Below are 18,706 nucleotides of genomic sequence, written 5' to 3' on the forward strand. Positions count from 1 at the left end.
GCAAAACACTGAACTTGTAAGAAATGGACCTTTCTAAAAAAGACTAAATGTCTGACCTCTGGTCCTGGTGTGACAGTGGCGAGGCTGGAGACTTCGGGGTTTGAGCTGGGTAATTTTTTTAAGGCCATTTCATATTGACCTCCACCAAAAACTCTGCAGAAAACCAAAGTGAGAAATGTTTAGAATGGCAGAATATTCCAGATTTACACTAAGGATGATAACTATAAAGAACCTTGAACCACAAAACCAGTTGTAAGTAGCACAGATATATTTCTAGCAATTAGTCACCAATACATTTCTTACAATAAATATATAAAAACTTTTTGATTAGTAATATGCGTTGCTAAAAACTTCATTTGGACAACTTAAAAGCGATTTTCTTAATGTTTTTATTTTTTACCCTCAGATTCCAGATTTTCAAATAGTTGTATCTCGGCCAAATATTGTCCTGTGCTAACAAACCATACATCAATGGAAAGCTTATTTATTCCGAAAAATGTTACCTCTCTTACTGTTTTTGTGGTCCAAGGTCAATATAGTTCCAAAAATCGTTCTCAATATTAAAATATAGCAGAGTCCACACACCTCAGCTATAACAATAAATGCACAGAGAAACGATATCGTTGGAATCACTCTTTTTCATGAATCACGATTTTTTTTCTCTGATGATGAACGATAAAAACATTGACACGCAATCAGAATCAATCTTGATATAACAGCTCCAGAATTTAAAGCGGAAGACGAGCACAATCTTAGAATAAACAGACAAGATCGTCTGCTGGTGTGGACGCTAATATAGTTATCCTTATTGGTGTGAACCGGCATTAACAATACATAAAGGTTCCAGTTAGAATTAAAATAACTTTTTACTTCCTAGTTCCTTCCAGTCATCAATGGCACTAATATGTTGACATGCAGAACCGATAATAATTTTTTTTTATATATATATTTCAAAAGATTCACAGTCAAGCGAAGATCCACCTTATTTTTGCCGTACCAGCGGGCGCGGACATTTGTACATTTTACAGGTCTTGCTTCTGGTCTCATCACGTCCATCTAGCCTGTTTTTAGCTTGATATTTTTAGCTTGGTGTATCTTACTATATTACTTTAATGTGTTATCTTAAGATATTGGTTTGTAGTGCAAACAGTTTTACCATTTACTGCACATTGTTATTCTACCATTTCCCTATGAACAGTAGGTCTCATCCATATGCGTACTTCCGCGTTTAAAGGTCATATGGGTTTTTAAAAAAAAATATATATATATTGCAGTATATAACTTAGCTGTCCTTCAATGTAAACAGTCTGCAAAGTTATTAAAGTGAAAGTTCACTTTTAGAACAAAAATTTAAATGAGCCTACTCACCCCCTTGTAATCTGAGATGTCCATGTCTTTCTTTCTTCAGTTGTGAAGTAATTTTGTTTTTTGAGGAAAACATTTCAGGATTTCTCTCCATATAGTGGACTTCTATGGTCAAAAGGGCTCTAAACGATCCCAGCCAAGGAAGAAGAGTCTTATTTAGTGAAATGCAAAAAAAATTGACAATTTACATACTTTTTCATTTTCAAATGCATGTCTTGTCTAGCTCTGCATAAACTCTGTGTATTCTAGTTCAAGACAGTTAGGGTAGGTCGAAAAACTCCCATCTCAATTTCTTCTCCAACTTCAAAATCGCCCTAAATCGCTGCAGAAGTACCGACCCAGTGTTTACAAAGTGAACATGCAAAGAAGATCAAACAGCCTTTACTAAAAAAAAAAAAAAAAAGGTAAAACAGCAATGTAGGATGATTTTGAAGTTGTAGAAGAAAATGAGTTGGGAGTTTTTCGACATACCCTAACTGTCATGAACCGGAATAGACAGAGTTGACGCAGAGATAGACAAGACAAGCATTTGTGGTTAGAAGTATGTAAATTGTCATTTTTTTTAGAAAATAACCAAGCGTTTTACTAGATAAGACTCTTCTTCCTCAGCTGGGATCTTTTAAAACCTTTTGAAGCTGCATTTAAACTGCATTTTGGAAGTTCAAACTGGGGAGCACCATAGAAGTTCACTATATGGAGAGAAATCCTGAAATGTTTTCCTCAAAAAAACAATTTTTTAAAGACTTTATTCTACTTTATGTTTTCTTCCTACCAGTTTGATTTTGCTGGTCTGAGCAGAGATGGATCCTGGTAGAGGAGATTGAATAACAGGGCTGGACCCCCTGACCTGACATCCAGAAGGAAAAGGACTTTGAAAGATACCAAAGAGTGTTTACCAGATACAAGCTCAGCTTGGAGCTTTCAAGCTTCAAACATCACTAAAACAGTTTCGTAAAAGTAGACTCGAGCACTCGAGAATTGACCCATGCTGGTTTTGTGAACTGTATCAAACAATTCCAACTAAAAAAAGGATTCATTATCAAACTGGACATCTCTTATGAACTCTCAAGGTGAGCTATAGCAAGATTTTCAGTGAATAATGGCTTTAATTTTGGCCTGTTTTATTGTTTGGCTTCAGAATATAATGCCTGAGTCATATGGACTACTTATATGACCAACTTTTATGGCTCTTCTTCATCATTTTGGAACTTGACAGCCCTAGATACTATTTTTACCTTGTGTGTCTACAGAAGGAGGAAAGTCATGCAGGTTAGGAACAATATGAGGGCCAGTTAATGACGACTTCTTGGTGAACTACTCCTTTAAATGACAGTATTAACCAGGCCATGACACAGCCGTCCCACTGCCCTCCAGGAGATTACATCTGACTCTTGTTATGCCCTGGCAGGGCCAGTGTAATATTTTGGTAACCTTAGGCATTTAATGAGCCTGGTGGCAATAAGACAGTCACGTAAGCTTTCCCAAGAGTAGTCCATTTATAACACTGACAGGTGTTGCATGAAATTCGGCCTCTACATCAGCTGGTAGGTAAGTAGTCTTAAGAATTGACATCTGCTGGGACAGTTATGCCTGGGTAGGGTGTTGTTTTAAGATTCAGAAAAAAAAAATAATTATGTACACTACAGTTCAAGAGCTTGAGGTTGATTTTTAAAGGTCTTATGCTCACCAAGGCTGCATTTGGATGATCAATACTACAGTAATATTGTGAAATATAATTAAAATGCTTTCTATTTTAATATATTTGAAAATGTAGTTTATTCCTGGTATGGCAAAGCTGAATTCAACAGTCACTACTCCAGTCTTCAGTATCACATTCCGTTTCTTTCAGTTTCCTAATGTTATGAGTATTTAAAACAGCTGTGAATTTTTTGTGGAAACCCAGATACATTTTTTTCAGGACTGTTTTATACATAGCAAGTTCCGCCAAAAGAACATCATTTATTTGAAATAGAGAAAAAAAATAGTAAACAATACTGACCCCATACAGCAGTTTACACTGAACAGTGCTGGTCATTCTGTATGGCACTGGCAAATCGGTACATATGAGACTGACTGAGAAAGGTCATGAACTTATGACCTTTAATACATCAGGGTATTCATTTATTTTTTTAAGTCAGTCTCTCCCTGGCGGAAGAACTGACTGTGCTGGTAAAAATAAAATAGGCCTTTTAATGATTAGGTCACATCTATAGGTTTTATTTTCAGCGCAAATGGATGTAAGTCGATAGGTCACTGCTGAGTTCACTGTGTACCTTTATTATGTATTTATTGAAGGATGTCTTTAAAAAGAGATTTGATTAATAGTGAGAGTGACAGTTTAAGTGGGTAGATGGGTATGTGTTGAGGTCAGAAATAAGATAGGAAGAGAAGGACGACTGATATGCGTGGAAGGAGCAAGAAAGCATATATAGAGGTCATAGTGGAAAAGAACTTCATTAAATCTATGATAGATTAATATCCAGTACCTGAATGTGAACAAATTAAGTCTTTATTGGAGCAGGTCAGTTCACTTGGCATCTGTCTTGGTTGTGCATGCAAATACAGCTTCTATGTGCCTGACTGGGAAGAGACAACTGTTTGTCAAAATGACATATTTTGTCATAAATTTGGTTTCTTTAGTTCAAATTATACTGAACAACAACAACAAATTTTTTTTTGATATAAGTCTAAAAATTTTTAATATACAGCATACACCTTGCAGAATCTACAAAATGTTCATTATTTTACCAAAATAAGAGGGATCATACAAAATACATTATTTTTTTATTGACCTGTATAAGATATTTGACATAAAAGACGTTTACATATAGTCTACAAGAGAAAATAATAAAAATGAAAACAAAAATGACCCCATTCAAAAGTTCACATATTCTTGATTCTTAAAACTGTGTTGTTACCTGAATGATCTACAGATGTTTTTTTGTTTTTTTTTTGGTTAGTGATAGTTGTTCATGAGTCCCTTGTTTGTCCTGAACAGTTAAACTGCCTGCTGTTCTTCAGAAAAGCCCTTCAGGTCCCACAAATTCTTTGGTTTTTCAGCATTTTTGTGTATTTGAACCCTTTCCAGCAATGACTGTATGATATTGAGATTCATCTTTTCACACTGAGGACAACTGAGTGACTTAAATGCAACTATTACAGAAGGTTCAAACACTCACTGATTCTTCAGAAGGAAACACGATGCATTAAGAGCCAGGGGGTGAAAACTTTTGAACAGAATGAAGATGTGTACATTTTCTTATTTTGCCTAAATATCATATTTTTTTCCATTTAGTACTGCCCTTCAGCTGCAGAAGATACTTACATGTTTCCCAGCAGACAAAATAAGTTAAATTTATCCTGATCTTCAAATTCCAAAAGTTTTCACCCCCAGCTTTTAATGCATTGTGTTTCCTTCTGAAGCATCAGTGAGTGTTTGAACCTTCTGTAATAGTTATTCTCAGTGTGAGAAGATGGATCTCAAAATCATACAGTCATTGTTGAGCTTTCAAACAAAACAAAGAATTTGTGGGACCTAAGGGATTTTTCTGAAGAACAGTGGGCAGTTTAGCTGGTTAGAACAAACAAGGGACAAAAAAATCCAGCTGTGGATCATTCAGGTAACAACACAGCATTAAGGATTAAGCGTATGAAAACTTTTGAACGGGGTCAATTTTATAAGTTCAACTATTATTTTCTCTTGTGGAGTATATGTAAACGTCTTTTATGTGAAATATCTTATTCAGGTCAGTACTAAATCAAAAATAACATGCGTTATGCGTTTTATGATCCTGTATGACAAAGTTTATTAGAAATTGTAACAATTTTACCCAATATTTTTTTTTTTTACTCTAACACGAGATTCCTGGTGTATATACAAATGTTTAGTCATTTCCATTCTCAGTAAGAATCAGTGCTGACATTGTAAATGAGAGAGACTGCATTTTAAGTGATATTTTCTAGAACCTGGATGAGGATGGTATCTATGACATCACTGTTGTAGTCCACATGCTCAAGATGAAGAGAAGGAATGAAAGACACCAGCAGACGGCTGAGGTTTAGACGCAGTGTTCTCAGTTTAGAGCTGTCGTCTTTGTCTTCCTTTCCTCTCTGGCTGTGATCCCTGAGCTCTGACAGTTGACTCCTCAGCTGATCACACAAGGCAGAAAGCCTGCTCTTCTCCTCCTCGACACTCTCCAGCTAGACACAGCACAGACACAATTCAATATATTTAAGTAAAACATGCATAAATGGAAATTTATAGTTGCAGAACACAGTATGCATGGTGCTTAACTGTGCAAAAGTCACTGGCATAATGCAAGGTTGTTTTTGGGTGGTTGCTAGGGTGCTGCTATACAGTGGCTAAGGTGTTGCTAGAGTGGTAATGACAGAATTTACATTTTTGGGTGAGCTATCCCTTTAACCAATGAGACCTTATTGTAAAGTGTTACCATAACTTAATAATTGAGGGCGATGACAACCATCCCACAGCTTAAATGGATCACCTCTGCCTCCTACCCTGCTGATAAACTGACTCCTTTCGTCCTCCAGGGCGGCGATGTGCTCTCTAAGCACCTCCAGTTCCTGACGGCACGCATCTCTCTCCTCCGCCGTCTCGTGCATCAGCTCCATTAGCTCATCCTGCCACTGTTGCACCTCTGTCAAGCTACATTTCTCTTCTACCTCCTCTTCTTCATCATCAGCATGACCTTCATGATGCACCACCCCTTTCCTCTCATTTTTCAGGGGCAATTCAATTATCTGCTCCGCAGCTGAGCTGTATTCCCTCCCTGTCCCAGATGATGCATCTCTTTCACATGTCTCCTCTGCAGCAGCGGGCCCCTGATGCGACTCAATTCCTTCCATCATGCCGCACGCAGCTTTGCTCACGAGTGTGTCGAATTGAGTGAGAGACTTTCTCTCCTCATTCAAATCAGGCCAGAGTGTCTGAGAGGAGAACTCTTGTGGCAGGGTGAGAGAGAGGACAGGAAAGGATGGCGTCACCTCCATCTGTGTTTCTATGGCAGAAAACTTCTGTTTTGCTCTAGAAATAGAGAAATAAAACATAAATGTAGCTTTATAAATGTTATATGAAACATGTTTACTTTTTTAAATATGTATGAACAATCACAAGTTATATTATCCCTACCCTCTTAGAGAGTTTGAAAGAGCAGTCAGGTTAATGAGCGGCAATGGGGACCTCTCAGCTAAAGACCGTCCTAAACACAAAATGAATACTTAAAGGAATAGTTCACCCAAAAATAAAAATTCTGTCATTAATTGCTCGTTCCAAACCTGTAAGACCTTAGTTCATCTGCCAAACACAAATTAAGACATTAATGAAATCTGAGAGCTTTCTGACCCTGCTTAGACAGCAACACAACTGATGAAGGCCCAGAAAGGTATCACTGATGTCACATGGACTATTTGATCAATGTCCTTACTTCCTTTCTGGGCTTTAAACATGTCAGTTGCATTGCTGTCTTTGCAGGGACGGAAAGCTCTCAGATTTCATAAAAAATATCTTCATTTGCGTTCTGAAGGTGAACAAAGGTCTTTCAGGTTTGGAACGATATGAGGGTGAGTAATTAATGAAAGATTTTCAGATTTTGGGTGAGCAGTCTCTTTAAGTTACAGAAAATACAGTGAAAAGATGCATTTACACAGGTTTTCACTTTTTGATATGTTGCAGCTCTATGTTAAACTGCTTTAAAGACTTTTTTAAATAGCACATCAGTCTATACTCCATACACCGTAATGACAAAGCACAAAACAGATTTGTGACAACTTTGCAAATTTATTAAAAATAAAACACTGAAATAAGTACATTGCATAAGTATTCATACCCTCAGTACTATTCAACTCGGTACTGAAGCACTTATAGCCTTACAGTCTTTTTGGATATAATGCAACAAGATTTGCACATCTGCATTTGACCGTTATCTGCCATTCTACTCCTTACCTTTCACCTCTCAAGCTCTGCCAGCTTGGATGGGGGCTGGCAGGCATTTTCGGGTTTCTCCAGAAATATTTGATTGGGTTCAAGCCCAGGTTGTGGCTGGGCAACTAAAGGACATTTGCAGAGTTTATACGTCACTCTTGCTGGTTATTGTCCTTTCGGAAGATGAACCTTCTGTCCAGTCTGAGGTTCTGAATGCTCTGGACTAGGTTTTCACTTGGGCTATCTCTATATTTTGCTGTGTTGAGCTTTTCTTCTACTCTGATGAGTCCCTGCCACTGAAAAACAGCCCCACAGCATGAGGTTGCTACCAGCACACTTTACTTTTGGGATGTACTCTTCAGGTGGTGAGCAGTCCCTGGTTTCCTCCAAACATGAGTTGGAATTGAGGTTCATCAGACCAGAAAATCTTGTTTCTACCAGTCTGAGAGATCTTTAGGTGCTTTGTTGCAAATTCCAAGTGTGTTTTCATGTGTTTTCACTGAGGAGAGGATTGAGTTTGGCCACACCGCTATAAAGCCCAGAGTGGTGAAATGTTGCAGTGATGTTTGTCCTTCTGTAAGTTTCTCCCATCTGCATATATGATCATGGAGCTCAACTAGAATAACCATCAGGTTCTTGGTCACAACTCTAGCCAAAGCCATTCTCCATCAATTGCTCAGTTTGGCCAGGAGGCCAACTCTAAGAAGAGTCCTGGTTGTTCCAAACTTCTTCCATTATGAATATTGGAGGCTACATGCTACTGTGAACCTTCAATGCAGCAAAAGTTTGTCTGAACTCTTCCTCAGGTCTGTGCCTTTACACAATCCTGTTTCTGAGCTTCACAGGCAGTTCTTTTGACCTCAGGGCTTGGTTTTTGCTCTGATATGCATTTTCAGCTGTGCCTTTCCAAATCATAATGATTCAAATTAATTTGCCACAGGTTAACACCACTTGAAGTGTAGTAACATCTACAGGTGATATGAATGCTCCTGAGCTAAATTATGCAATAAAGTAATTTCAGTGTTTCATTTCTAATAAGTTATCAAAGTTGTTACAAATCTGCTTTGTGTGTTGTCATTGTGGTCTATGGAGTGTAGATTGATGTGGGGAAAAAGAAATCTAAAGCACTTTAACATAAGGCTGCAAAATAACAAAACATGAAAGGAATGAAGGAATATGAATACTTTAGCAAGGCACTATATATGTTTCCACATACTTATCCCAAATGAAGGAAACACTATTACATACTCAAATCTTGTATTTTTCAAAATGTGACCCTCAGTGTTGATTCTCACTACAACTGAGAAAAAACTATACACACACGGATTGTCATGAAAAGCCAAAGTTTAAGGGGTCTAATGAGGCATTTCATTAGCACAACTAAAAGCCACATCAGAGCCTCTCAAACCACCCGGTAAGGCGGGTCAAAGCTATTTTACTATGGCTTTTATGTGGCATTGCATCTTTACCAGACATAACAGAGGCTGGTGGATGTCTGGGTGCCTGAGTGGCTGTTAACGCTGGCTGCTCTTGAGTCTGTGTGCTCTGAAAGGAGAACACAAGACTCTGATTTTCCTTTTTGATGAATTTTGAGCTTAATGAATGATAAAACATTGAATGAAAACACTTTTACAAATGCACCTAATGAGAGAATCTGTGAGTTGTAAATATTCTTACATCTGGAACGTTCTCCTCAAGCAGACTCTTTGTATTTCTCCTTCTGAATAAAAACAGAATGTGACAAATATCATAATCATTCTGGTATTCTTAATAATGTCAAGAACCAGTGACCATATCACATACTGGCGTTTAAAGGGTTTAGGGTACGACTTCTGATCTTCCTCCTCATCTTCTAGTTCTTCCTCTACCAAGCAGCTCCTGTGTGGTGAGTAAGGTGACAATCAATGAAAACATACAGCATTTTGAGAAAGCCAGCATGGAGGTTGGCATAACAAAACAAAATGTCATGTGGGGCTGAACTAAAAATACTGTATCTAATGACCTACTATAGAAGCAATTGCAGTTATTCCTTCCCATCAGCTGAGCTTGAATAATTGGCTTCCTTTTGGTTTCTTTAACCTTCATACATCTCAGATGTCTCAGACCAAGTCAAATCTTTCCCTTCTTACTCATGATATCATTGCATAACTATTTAGTTTGCCGTCACCTGAACTGTGGGTCATAGTTCATGCTGCAGAACCATTTATCCGGCAGCTCAGTGATGGCATCTGGAAGCCTCCTCCACTTCAAGCAGCTGTCACATTGAACCCACACTTGATCTGGAACTTTCCTTCCAGAAGAAGACAAAGGTAACATTAGAAAACACTGAAGGGATAGTTTACATAGAAGTGAAAACTCTGTCAACATTTCCTCACCCTCTTGTTTTTCCAAAACTAAGACTTTTTGTCATCCAAGGAACACAAAAGGAGAAATTGTGAAGAATGTGGTTTACAGCGGATGCTGACTGGAGCGTTCAAGCTTCAGAAAACAAACGAAAGCACTATAAAGTATCATTTTAATGAATCAGATAATGTGGTTCGCAAAACCATTAATGATCCATTTACAAATCACTTCATTACTTCAAATCACTTGATGAACATCTCAGGTAGCTACAATGTAAAAAAAAAAAAAAGAAAAAAAGAAAAGTCACGACAACATGCGTTTTTACATTACTTCAACTCATTTATATTGAAATGATTCAATTGAGGCAGCAATTTTTTACAGTATAACCTGAATGTCACAATTTTCATTGTATAATTACTAACATTTTGGACCATTTAGTTGCCAGAAGTCTTTGTGTGACTTTAAAGGATTTGGAATTCAAAGCATATGTGGTTTTGCATCTTTTTGATGTCTTAAAAGCATCAAAGCTCATTCAAGGAGTGACATTTTGCAAAATGGCTCATTTTGTGCCAAATTTTAATTTTAATTTTAGTTTAGGCTTTAATCATTCTATTATGTGTTTATTTATTATATTTATTTTCATGTATATATACACATACAGCAAGCACAATTTTTTAATATTTTTACTATTTAAAAAACAGTTTTCTATTTGAATATATTTTAAAATGTATTTCATTCCTGTGATCAAAGCTACATTTTCAGCATCATTAACTCCAGTCTTCAGTGTCACGTGATCCTTCAGAAATCATTCTAATATTCTGATTTGCTCTTCAAGAAACACTTATTATTATTATTATTATTAATATCAATATTTAAAACAGTCAAATAATTATTTTCAGGATTCTTTGATGAAAAAGATCGACATTTATCTGAAATAAAAATCTTTTGTAACATATACACTATACCATTCAAAAGCTTGGAGTCATTATTTATTTATTTTAATTATTTTCGAGGAAAGAATTTATAGAAATGAATACTTTTATTTAGCAAGAATGCTTTAAATTGATCAAAAGTGATGATAAAGGCATTTATAATGTTACAAAAGATTTCTATTATAGATAAACACTGTTCTTCTCAACTTTTTATTCATTAAAGAAACCTGGGAAAAAAATTATACTATTCTGAAGGATCATGTGACTGGAGTAATGATTTGAAATCAATTGAGATTTTAAAATATATTCAATTAGAAAACACTTATTTTAAATAGTACAAATATTTCACAAGTTTGCAATGTTTGTTGTACTTCAGATCAAATAAATGCAGACTTGGTGAAAAACATTTGAAAAAAAAACAAAACATTAAAACGCTTACTGTTCAAAAACTTTTGACTGGTAGTGTATATATTTATTTCAGCTAGTTGCCATATTTTTTCTCTAATATTTTATTTTATTATAATTAAGCTTTTTTTCCAATTACTGAATGATTTTTAATTGTTTTGGTTAACAGTAACACACGTGTTTCATATGAGACTGGAACAACATAAGGGTGAATAAATAATTGCAGACTTTTCACTTCTGGGTGAACTACTTCTTTAAATTAGCTAGAAATGTCATTTAAACACTGTGATTTTTGGTTACTAACAGTTATTGACATCAATACTCACAGCACATCCTCTATTGCTACTGTGCACTTTGGGTCCTCTTTCTTTCGCTTGTAGCGGATTTCGTTCCAATACTCCTCCAGCTTTATGCTGAGGTTGTGCATGATCTTCCTGTACAAAATAGTGCCTTTCCATCAAAGTAACCCAAAGGCATCATTTGGGGTAAACACCAGCAGAGTGATAAACAGCGTTTGTTGAGCGCACCTGTATTTATCGGTGTCATCAAAGTCTTGTTTGTTGTGAGTGGGCTGAAGGAAATTGCACTCTATAACACCAATAACGCCCACACCTTTTCTTTCGGCCTGTTATAAACGCAAACCACGGCTTTTAGTATTGAATTTATGGGTAAAGGAAGCAGAAGAAACATGCAATCGTTTCTGGTTACCTTACATTGGCAGCTCACTTTCACATATGGCTTTATTAGCCTGTTTTTATGGTACATCATAATCCCATAATGCTCTTTGCTTTGGGTGTTGTATCCGAAAGTGATGCGCACACGCTTGTTCTAAACCCTGAGTTAAGAAAAGCTGAGATGGTAATGATGTTATATGTGTGTGCACTCCAAGAAACAATATATTTTGTAAGGATACAAGGAATGAAGGTCTGTAGTTGTCCTGTGCGATATGAGCCAGACTTTTGGATATCAGCTGACTCTTCACTCTTTGGCCTCGAATAATGATCTGCATGCGAGGCTTCAGGTATAGGATGCTACAGTATGCCTACATTACAAATACATAAAGAATCAATATTCCTCCTAACCCGTCATCAAACAGCCTATTTTACATCCCCTCCCTTTACAAATGTGACCCTGGACCACAAAACCAGTCTTAAGTCGCTGGGGTATATTAGTAGCAATAGCCAAAAATACATAGCATGGGTCAAAATTTTTGATTTTTCTTTTATGCCAAAAATCATTAAGAAATTAAGTAAAGTTCATGTTCCATGAAGATTTTTTGTAAAATTCCTACTGTAAACATATCAAAATGTAATTTTTGACTTGTAATATGCATTGTTAAGAACCTAATTTGGACAACTTTAAAGGTGATTTTCTCAGTCTTTTTGATTTTTTTGCATCCTCAGATTTCTGATTTCAAATAGATGTATCTCGGCCAAATATTGTCCTATCCTAACAAACCATACATCAATAGAAAGCTTATTTATTTAGCTTTCATATGATGTATAAATCTCAGTTTTGTCAAAATGCATTTTTATTTATTACTGACCTGAATGCGATATTTTTACATATAGTCCACAAGAGCAAACAGGGGTGCATTTTTAAAAATGACCCTGTTCAAAAGTTTACATACACTTAATTCTTAATACTGTGTTGTTACCTGAATGATCCACAGCTTTTTTGTTTAGTGATAGTTGTTCATGAGCCCCTTGTTTATTCTGAACAGTTAAACTGCCTGCTGTTTTTCAGAAAAATCCTTCAGGTCCCACAAATTCTTTGGTTTTTCAGTATTTTTGTGAATTTGAATGACTGTGTGATTTTGAGATCCATCTTTTCACATTGAGGACAACTGAGGGACTCATATGCAACTATTACAGAAGGTTCAAACACACAATGCATTAAGAGCCAGGGGTGAAAACTTTTTGAATTTGAAGATCAGGGTAAATTTAACTTATTTTGTCTTCTGGAAAACATGCAAGTATCTTCTGTAGCTTCTGAAGGGAAGTACTAAATGACAAAAATATAATAATTAGGCAAAATAAGAAAAATGAACACACCTTCATTCTTTTCAAAAGTTTACACCCCCAGCTCTTAATGCATTGTATTTCCTTCTGAAACATCAGTGAACCTTCTGTAGTAGTTGCATATGAGTCCCTCAGTTTTCCTCAGATGGATCTAAAAATATCTAATATATTTTCTTGTGGACTATATGTAAACATCTTTTATGTGAAATATCTTATTCAGGTCAGTACTAAATAAAAAATAACATGCATTTTGTATGACCCCTCTTATTTTGGTAAAATAATTAACATTTTGCAGATTCTGCAAAATTTATGCAAACTTTTGACCTCAACTGTATTTGCCTCTTTTCATTAAAAACATAGACACAATGATGTATATTTCTACTATTATAGTATATAATATATATAATTGCATTCCACATTCTTGTGAGATGTGCTCTGCTCACCCGTAAGGAGTATTCGCTTTCTGGGGTCATGTTGCTCTTGTCACAGATGTTCGCCCTGATCAGAATGTCATATTTATCTGTGTCAAAGTCAAATTCAGTCTCGCCCTTTGTGGACCTGAAAAACACACAATTTATTCACTACTGTTCACAAGTTTAGTGTTAGCAAGATTTTTTAACGTTGAAAATCTCTTTTTGAAATGATTTTTGAATTTTGTAACAAATTTGTTTTATAAAAACATTTAAAGTAACTATTTTCTCTTTCAAGAGAGGCAATTCTGAAAATTTACATTTTATCTGAAATAGAAATATAGAAGTCGGTGTTTGCAAACAGTGATGAGGTTTTTTTTGTGTGGGCAGAGCCTATCTGGTGGCAGAAAATGACAGTTTTCAAGTAGCAGTCTATGAAGCCATGGAATAAAAGAAAAAAGGTAAATTTGAGTTTATATTTCAAAATTCAAATTTTATTCTCACAATTCCAAGATTATATTTCACAATTCTGATAAGAAAAATCAACTTATATGATATAATATATTATATTCCACACTTATGGCTTTTTTCCCATCAGAATTGACAAACTCACTATTGTTGAGGTAAATTGAGTTGTAAAGTCTGAAAATAGAGATATAAACTTGCATTTGCAAGAAAAAAGTCAGAACTGTGAGATAAGATATGTATTTCATGTTGTAACTGTAGGGCTGATATATTATGTCCCCTATAAACTGCATCTGTGAATATTATGTATTGCTTAAATCAAATGAATGCTTTAAAAGTAGAGTAACCATAGCAGGTGTTATCCATATTCTGTCTGTTTAAATTTCTGTGTTTAGCTTCAATTGGCGTTTTTGATGACAGTATTCCATAAACATGATTTACATTCCGATTCTGACATCCAAATGCACAACAATGTATTTTATCTCTTATTCCATGGATTTTACCCGTTTCACTCCACTTGTTACCAGTATTTTCTGTCTACTCCAAATTGGTCTATTCTGTAACACTATAAATGTCTTTGCTGTTACTTTTGATCAATATTTTGCATCCATTTCTGCTTGTATCCAGAGTTGCTTACTTGCGAAGGTTCCAGATAATGATGCGTGTTCCTGTGGGTCCGGCAGCACTGATGGCGCGCAGCTCTGCAAACAGATCTTTCTCTGAGTTGAAGAGCGAGTATGCAAGGATCGCTCTTAGACTGGCTCCATCCTCCACACTAGTGAGATCAAAGGTCAAGACTTCAGTTTATGTCAAAGCTTAAGAAATACAGTCAAGTCCGAAAATATTCATACTCCTGGCAAATTCTGACTTAAAGTTACTTTTATTCAACCAGGGTTTTTTTTATTAGAAATGACATCTCCCAGAAGATAATAAGACGATGTACAAGAGGAATCATTGTGAAAAAAATTATTACTCATCTTTTATTTACATTTGAACAAAAAGTGGCATGTCCAAAATTATTCATACCCTTCTCAATAATCAATAGAAAAGCTTATTGGCTATTACAGCAATCAAACGCTTCCTATAATTGTTGACCAGCTTTTTGCATGTCTCCACTGGTATTTTTGCCCATTCATCTTTAGCGATGAGCTCCAACTTCTTTAGGTTGGAGGGTCTCCTTGCCGTCACCCTGATCTTTAGCTCCCTCCACAGATTCTCAATTGGATTTAAGTCAGGACTCTGGCTGTGTTGTTGTTGTTGAGAATTTTGATGTATTGCTCCTTTTTCAAGGTGCTGTTTACTGTGATTTTACTTCTCCTTTTTTACGTCAAATGAAGGCTACATCATTGTGGCCAAACAATTCAACTTTTGTTTCATCTGACCATAAAACAGAAGACCAGAAGTGTGCCTTATCTGGAGAAATGGTGTCCTCCTTGGTCTGCGTCCATGGAACCCAGCGGTCTGCAGTGTCCGTTGGACTGTCTGCATTGAGATGTTGCCACCAGCAGAGCCCAGATTCTTTAGGATGGCCTTGGTGGTGATCCTTGGATTCTATTTACCTCTCTCACTATCCTCCTGGCCAGCACAGTTGTCACTTTTGGTTTCCGACCACGTCCTCTGAGATTTTTCACAGTGCGGAACATCTTGTATTTTTTAATAATACTTTGCACTGTAGCCACTGGAACGTCAAAACATTTAGATATGGTCTTATAGCACTTTACTGACTTGTAAGCAGCCACAATGCACAGCCGCAGGTCCTCAGTGAGCTTCTTTGTCTTAGCCATCACTGTCCACGAACCAACAGCAGAGAGCTTCTGTTTTTCACCTGTTGAGTTGATTAAAACAGCTGTTCCCAATGAATCAGGGTAATTAGGATGCTTTAGAACAGCTTGGACTATTTGGAATGGTATAGAACTTTGGATTTTCCCATAGACTCTGAGAGTTTGCAAAAGGGTATGAATAATTTTGGACATGCTACTTTTAGTTCAAATGTAAATAAAAGCTGAGAAATATTTTTTCCACAATGTTTCCCTTTTGTACATTTGCCTGTGGGATTTCCGGTCAAAAAAAAAAATGTTGGTTGAATAAAAGTAACTTCAAGTCAGAATTTGCCAGGGGTATGAATAATTTCGGGATTGACTGTACATCCACATAAATGCAATTTAAATACTCACTCAATGTCATTCGAGATCTTTGCAATAACTTTAATAAAACTGAAAAGAAAACTGTGGAAGATTACTGGTTATGTCCATCACGTCTAAATGTGATCATGGGCACCAAGACTCGTTGTGCTCCGATGGCTTCAAGGTAAGACTGGGAGAGAAGTCCTACACTCATTGTGTCTCTGGTCTTTGTGAAAACAATGGCATCTTTTCCCAGACGCATGGACCCTGATTTAAACCCATTGCCATACACACCAACCGGAATGTGAAATTTCGCTGCTTTCTTATCACTGAAACCAAAGCTTAAACACAAAAAACATCAGAGAAAATGCATTACATATACTAGTATTCAAATGTTTTCAAATCAGCATATTAGAATGATTTCTGATTAGAATCATGAGTTTTTATCCCATACTTCTCTATTTTTTTCCACTCAAAATGGACAAACTCACTATTGTTGAGTTAAATTGACTTACAAAGTCCGAAATATCAGGCATAAACTTGAATTAGTGAGAAATTCAAATTTTCAAATGTTTTCAAACTGCATAAGAATGATTTCATGTGACACTTAAGACTGGAGTAATAATACAGAAAATTCGGTTTTACACAGTTTTTTCACAGGAATAAAATACATTTTTTGTTTTATATTTTCGATCACATAAATGCAGCCTTGTTGAATGGTACATCTATAGCAGTATATCACACATCTGATCATACTTTCATTAAGAAATTACTTAACAGATCACCTGCTCAAAAGTTTACGCTAATAAGTAACCGCATTCATCCACAGCATGATAAGTATAGTGATTACAAGAAGCCAATTAGGTGTCCTTAATTATTCTGGCAGTGGGCCCCAGCAGCCAGTGTTGGTTTAATGTTATAGGCTTTTAGTGCTAATGACATAAGACCACTGTGAATCCCTTGAATTAACTGAATAAGACTTCTTAATTCTCCCGCAATTATAGCAACCAGTAATTACAAGTCCATTTCACACACTTTTTACTTGCTGTACTTAAAATGAATAATAAATTAGCTTAAGTAAATGGACAGGCGAGGCTAGGCTGTAGTGTTTTGTACCTGAGCATCTTATGCAGTCTGGCTCTGGTCAAACCCTCCCCGTTATCCATAAACGAGAGGCAGTCTAGTCCTCTGATGCGTGTCCAGTCTATCCAGATCTGTCTGGCATGAACATCTGGGTCATAAGCATTATCTGCAACAAAATTAGTTGACAAACTAAAGAATATATCAAATAAACTGGAACAGCTAATGAAGCTGTTTTAAAATATGACACTAGCATAATGAAAAGGCTTTGATGAAAACCTAAAATTTTAACTTGTTTAAACATTATCAAATGCACTCCCAGTCAAAAGTTTTTGAACAGTAAAGAAATCTCTTATGTTCACCAAGCCACAGCAAAAACAGTACAGTTTTTAAATACATTACATTTTAAATACATTACTTTTAAAAACTGTTTTCTGTTTGAATATATTATAAAATTTAATTTATTCCTGTGATTTCAAAACTGAATTGTAGAATTTAATTTTGAGGTGGAATATAATAAATAATGATATTTTAACAATACAATATATCAAATTATAATGAAAAAATGCAACAACAATCACTTTTTTTTAATTCTCTTTTTTAAATCCAAGCTTTTTGATGCTAATGATGCTAACAATTAAATCACAGGAATAAATTACATCTTAAAATAAATTTAAATAGAAAACCGCTATTTTAAATAGCAAAAATATTCCAAAGAGTTACTGTTTTGCTGTACTTTAAATCAAATAAATGTAGGCTTTTTTAAAAAACATTAAAAATCTTACCGTTCAAAAACTTTTTACTGGTAGTATAAGTCGACATAAGAGGGATTTAGGGAACTTACCGATCAGCTCAGCTATAGCACTAAATGGCCAAGTGTGACTTGTGGAATTAGCGTGAAGAAATTTTGGACTGATCTGCATAAAAAAATAAATAAATAGGATGCTAATTGCAAAATGTGAAAATTTTCATTTAAAAGCAATAAGTTGTTTTATGCATTTTGCTAATTATTTATTTTAAAATGCATCTTGCAATTACTACACTGATTTTCAAAATTGTAAAAAAAGATTTAGAATTATTTTTTACTTTATAACTCAAAGTTTGGTTGAATTCAATGCATTAATTGACATTTCTTTATAAGTATTTGTGACTTTACAAAGTCACAAAATTTGTACATTTTGGATATTGTTGTGGAATTTAATTTTGAAGTAGAATATTATAAATAATGATTTTTAAAAATGACATTTTTAACAAAATATATCAAATTACAATTTTTTTAATTCCATTTTTTTTAAATCCAAGAAATACCAGAAAAATACAGGACAACTTAAACTAAAACAAAACTGATAAATGCATTTTACTTACTGTGCTCAGAGGAATGCCACGTTTTCCATTTGCCATTTTTTTCTGGACGACCTATGTTAGATATTGAAGAAAGCTGCAGAGGAAGGTTTGTTAACTTACTGAGGACCGTTTGCTGTCTGTGTCCAGATATAGCACACACTCTTCCCTCATATTCCAGCTATGCACCCGCTGAGACTTCTAAAGGAGTTCCTCACATATTGTTGTGAGCAGTAAATGCTGGTACAAACGTGTAACCTGACACCTTTTTATTTACGTC

The 18,706-nt window shown here is 35.5% G+C and overlaps 1 protein-coding gene across 1 annotated transcript; it reads right to left on the reverse strand.

The window, feature by feature from the left end:
* Window positions 1–5,055: 5,055 nt before the first annotated feature.
* On the reverse strand, window positions 5,056–18,486 carry morc3b (MORC family CW-type zinc finger 3b). Its single transcript, XM_073842569.1, has 17 exons — window positions 18,451–18,486; window positions 17,930–18,002; window positions 17,122–17,254; window positions 16,119–16,346; window positions 14,520–14,660; window positions 13,451–13,565; window positions 11,900–12,028; window positions 11,695–11,814; window positions 11,514–11,611; window positions 11,313–11,420; window positions 9,474–9,596; window positions 9,110–9,184; window positions 8,984–9,026; window positions 8,776–8,851; window positions 7,335–7,431; window positions 5,884–6,409; window positions 5,056–5,565 (listed from the first exon to the last, which is right to left on the reverse strand). Exons 1-17 carry the CDS (start codon window positions 18,484–18,486, stop codon window positions 5,311–5,313), a joined length of 2,376 nt encoding a protein of 791 aa, XP_073698670.1. The 3' UTR covers window positions 5,056–5,310.
* Window positions 18,487–18,706: the final 220 nt, after the last annotated feature.

The sequence above is a fragment of the Garra rufa genome, chromosome 6 (genome assembly GCF_049309525.1).
Source record: "Garra rufa chromosome 6, GarRuf1.0, whole genome shotgun sequence".
Taxonomy (NCBI): Eukaryota; Metazoa; Chordata; class Actinopteri; order Cypriniformes; family Cyprinidae; genus Garra; species Garra rufa.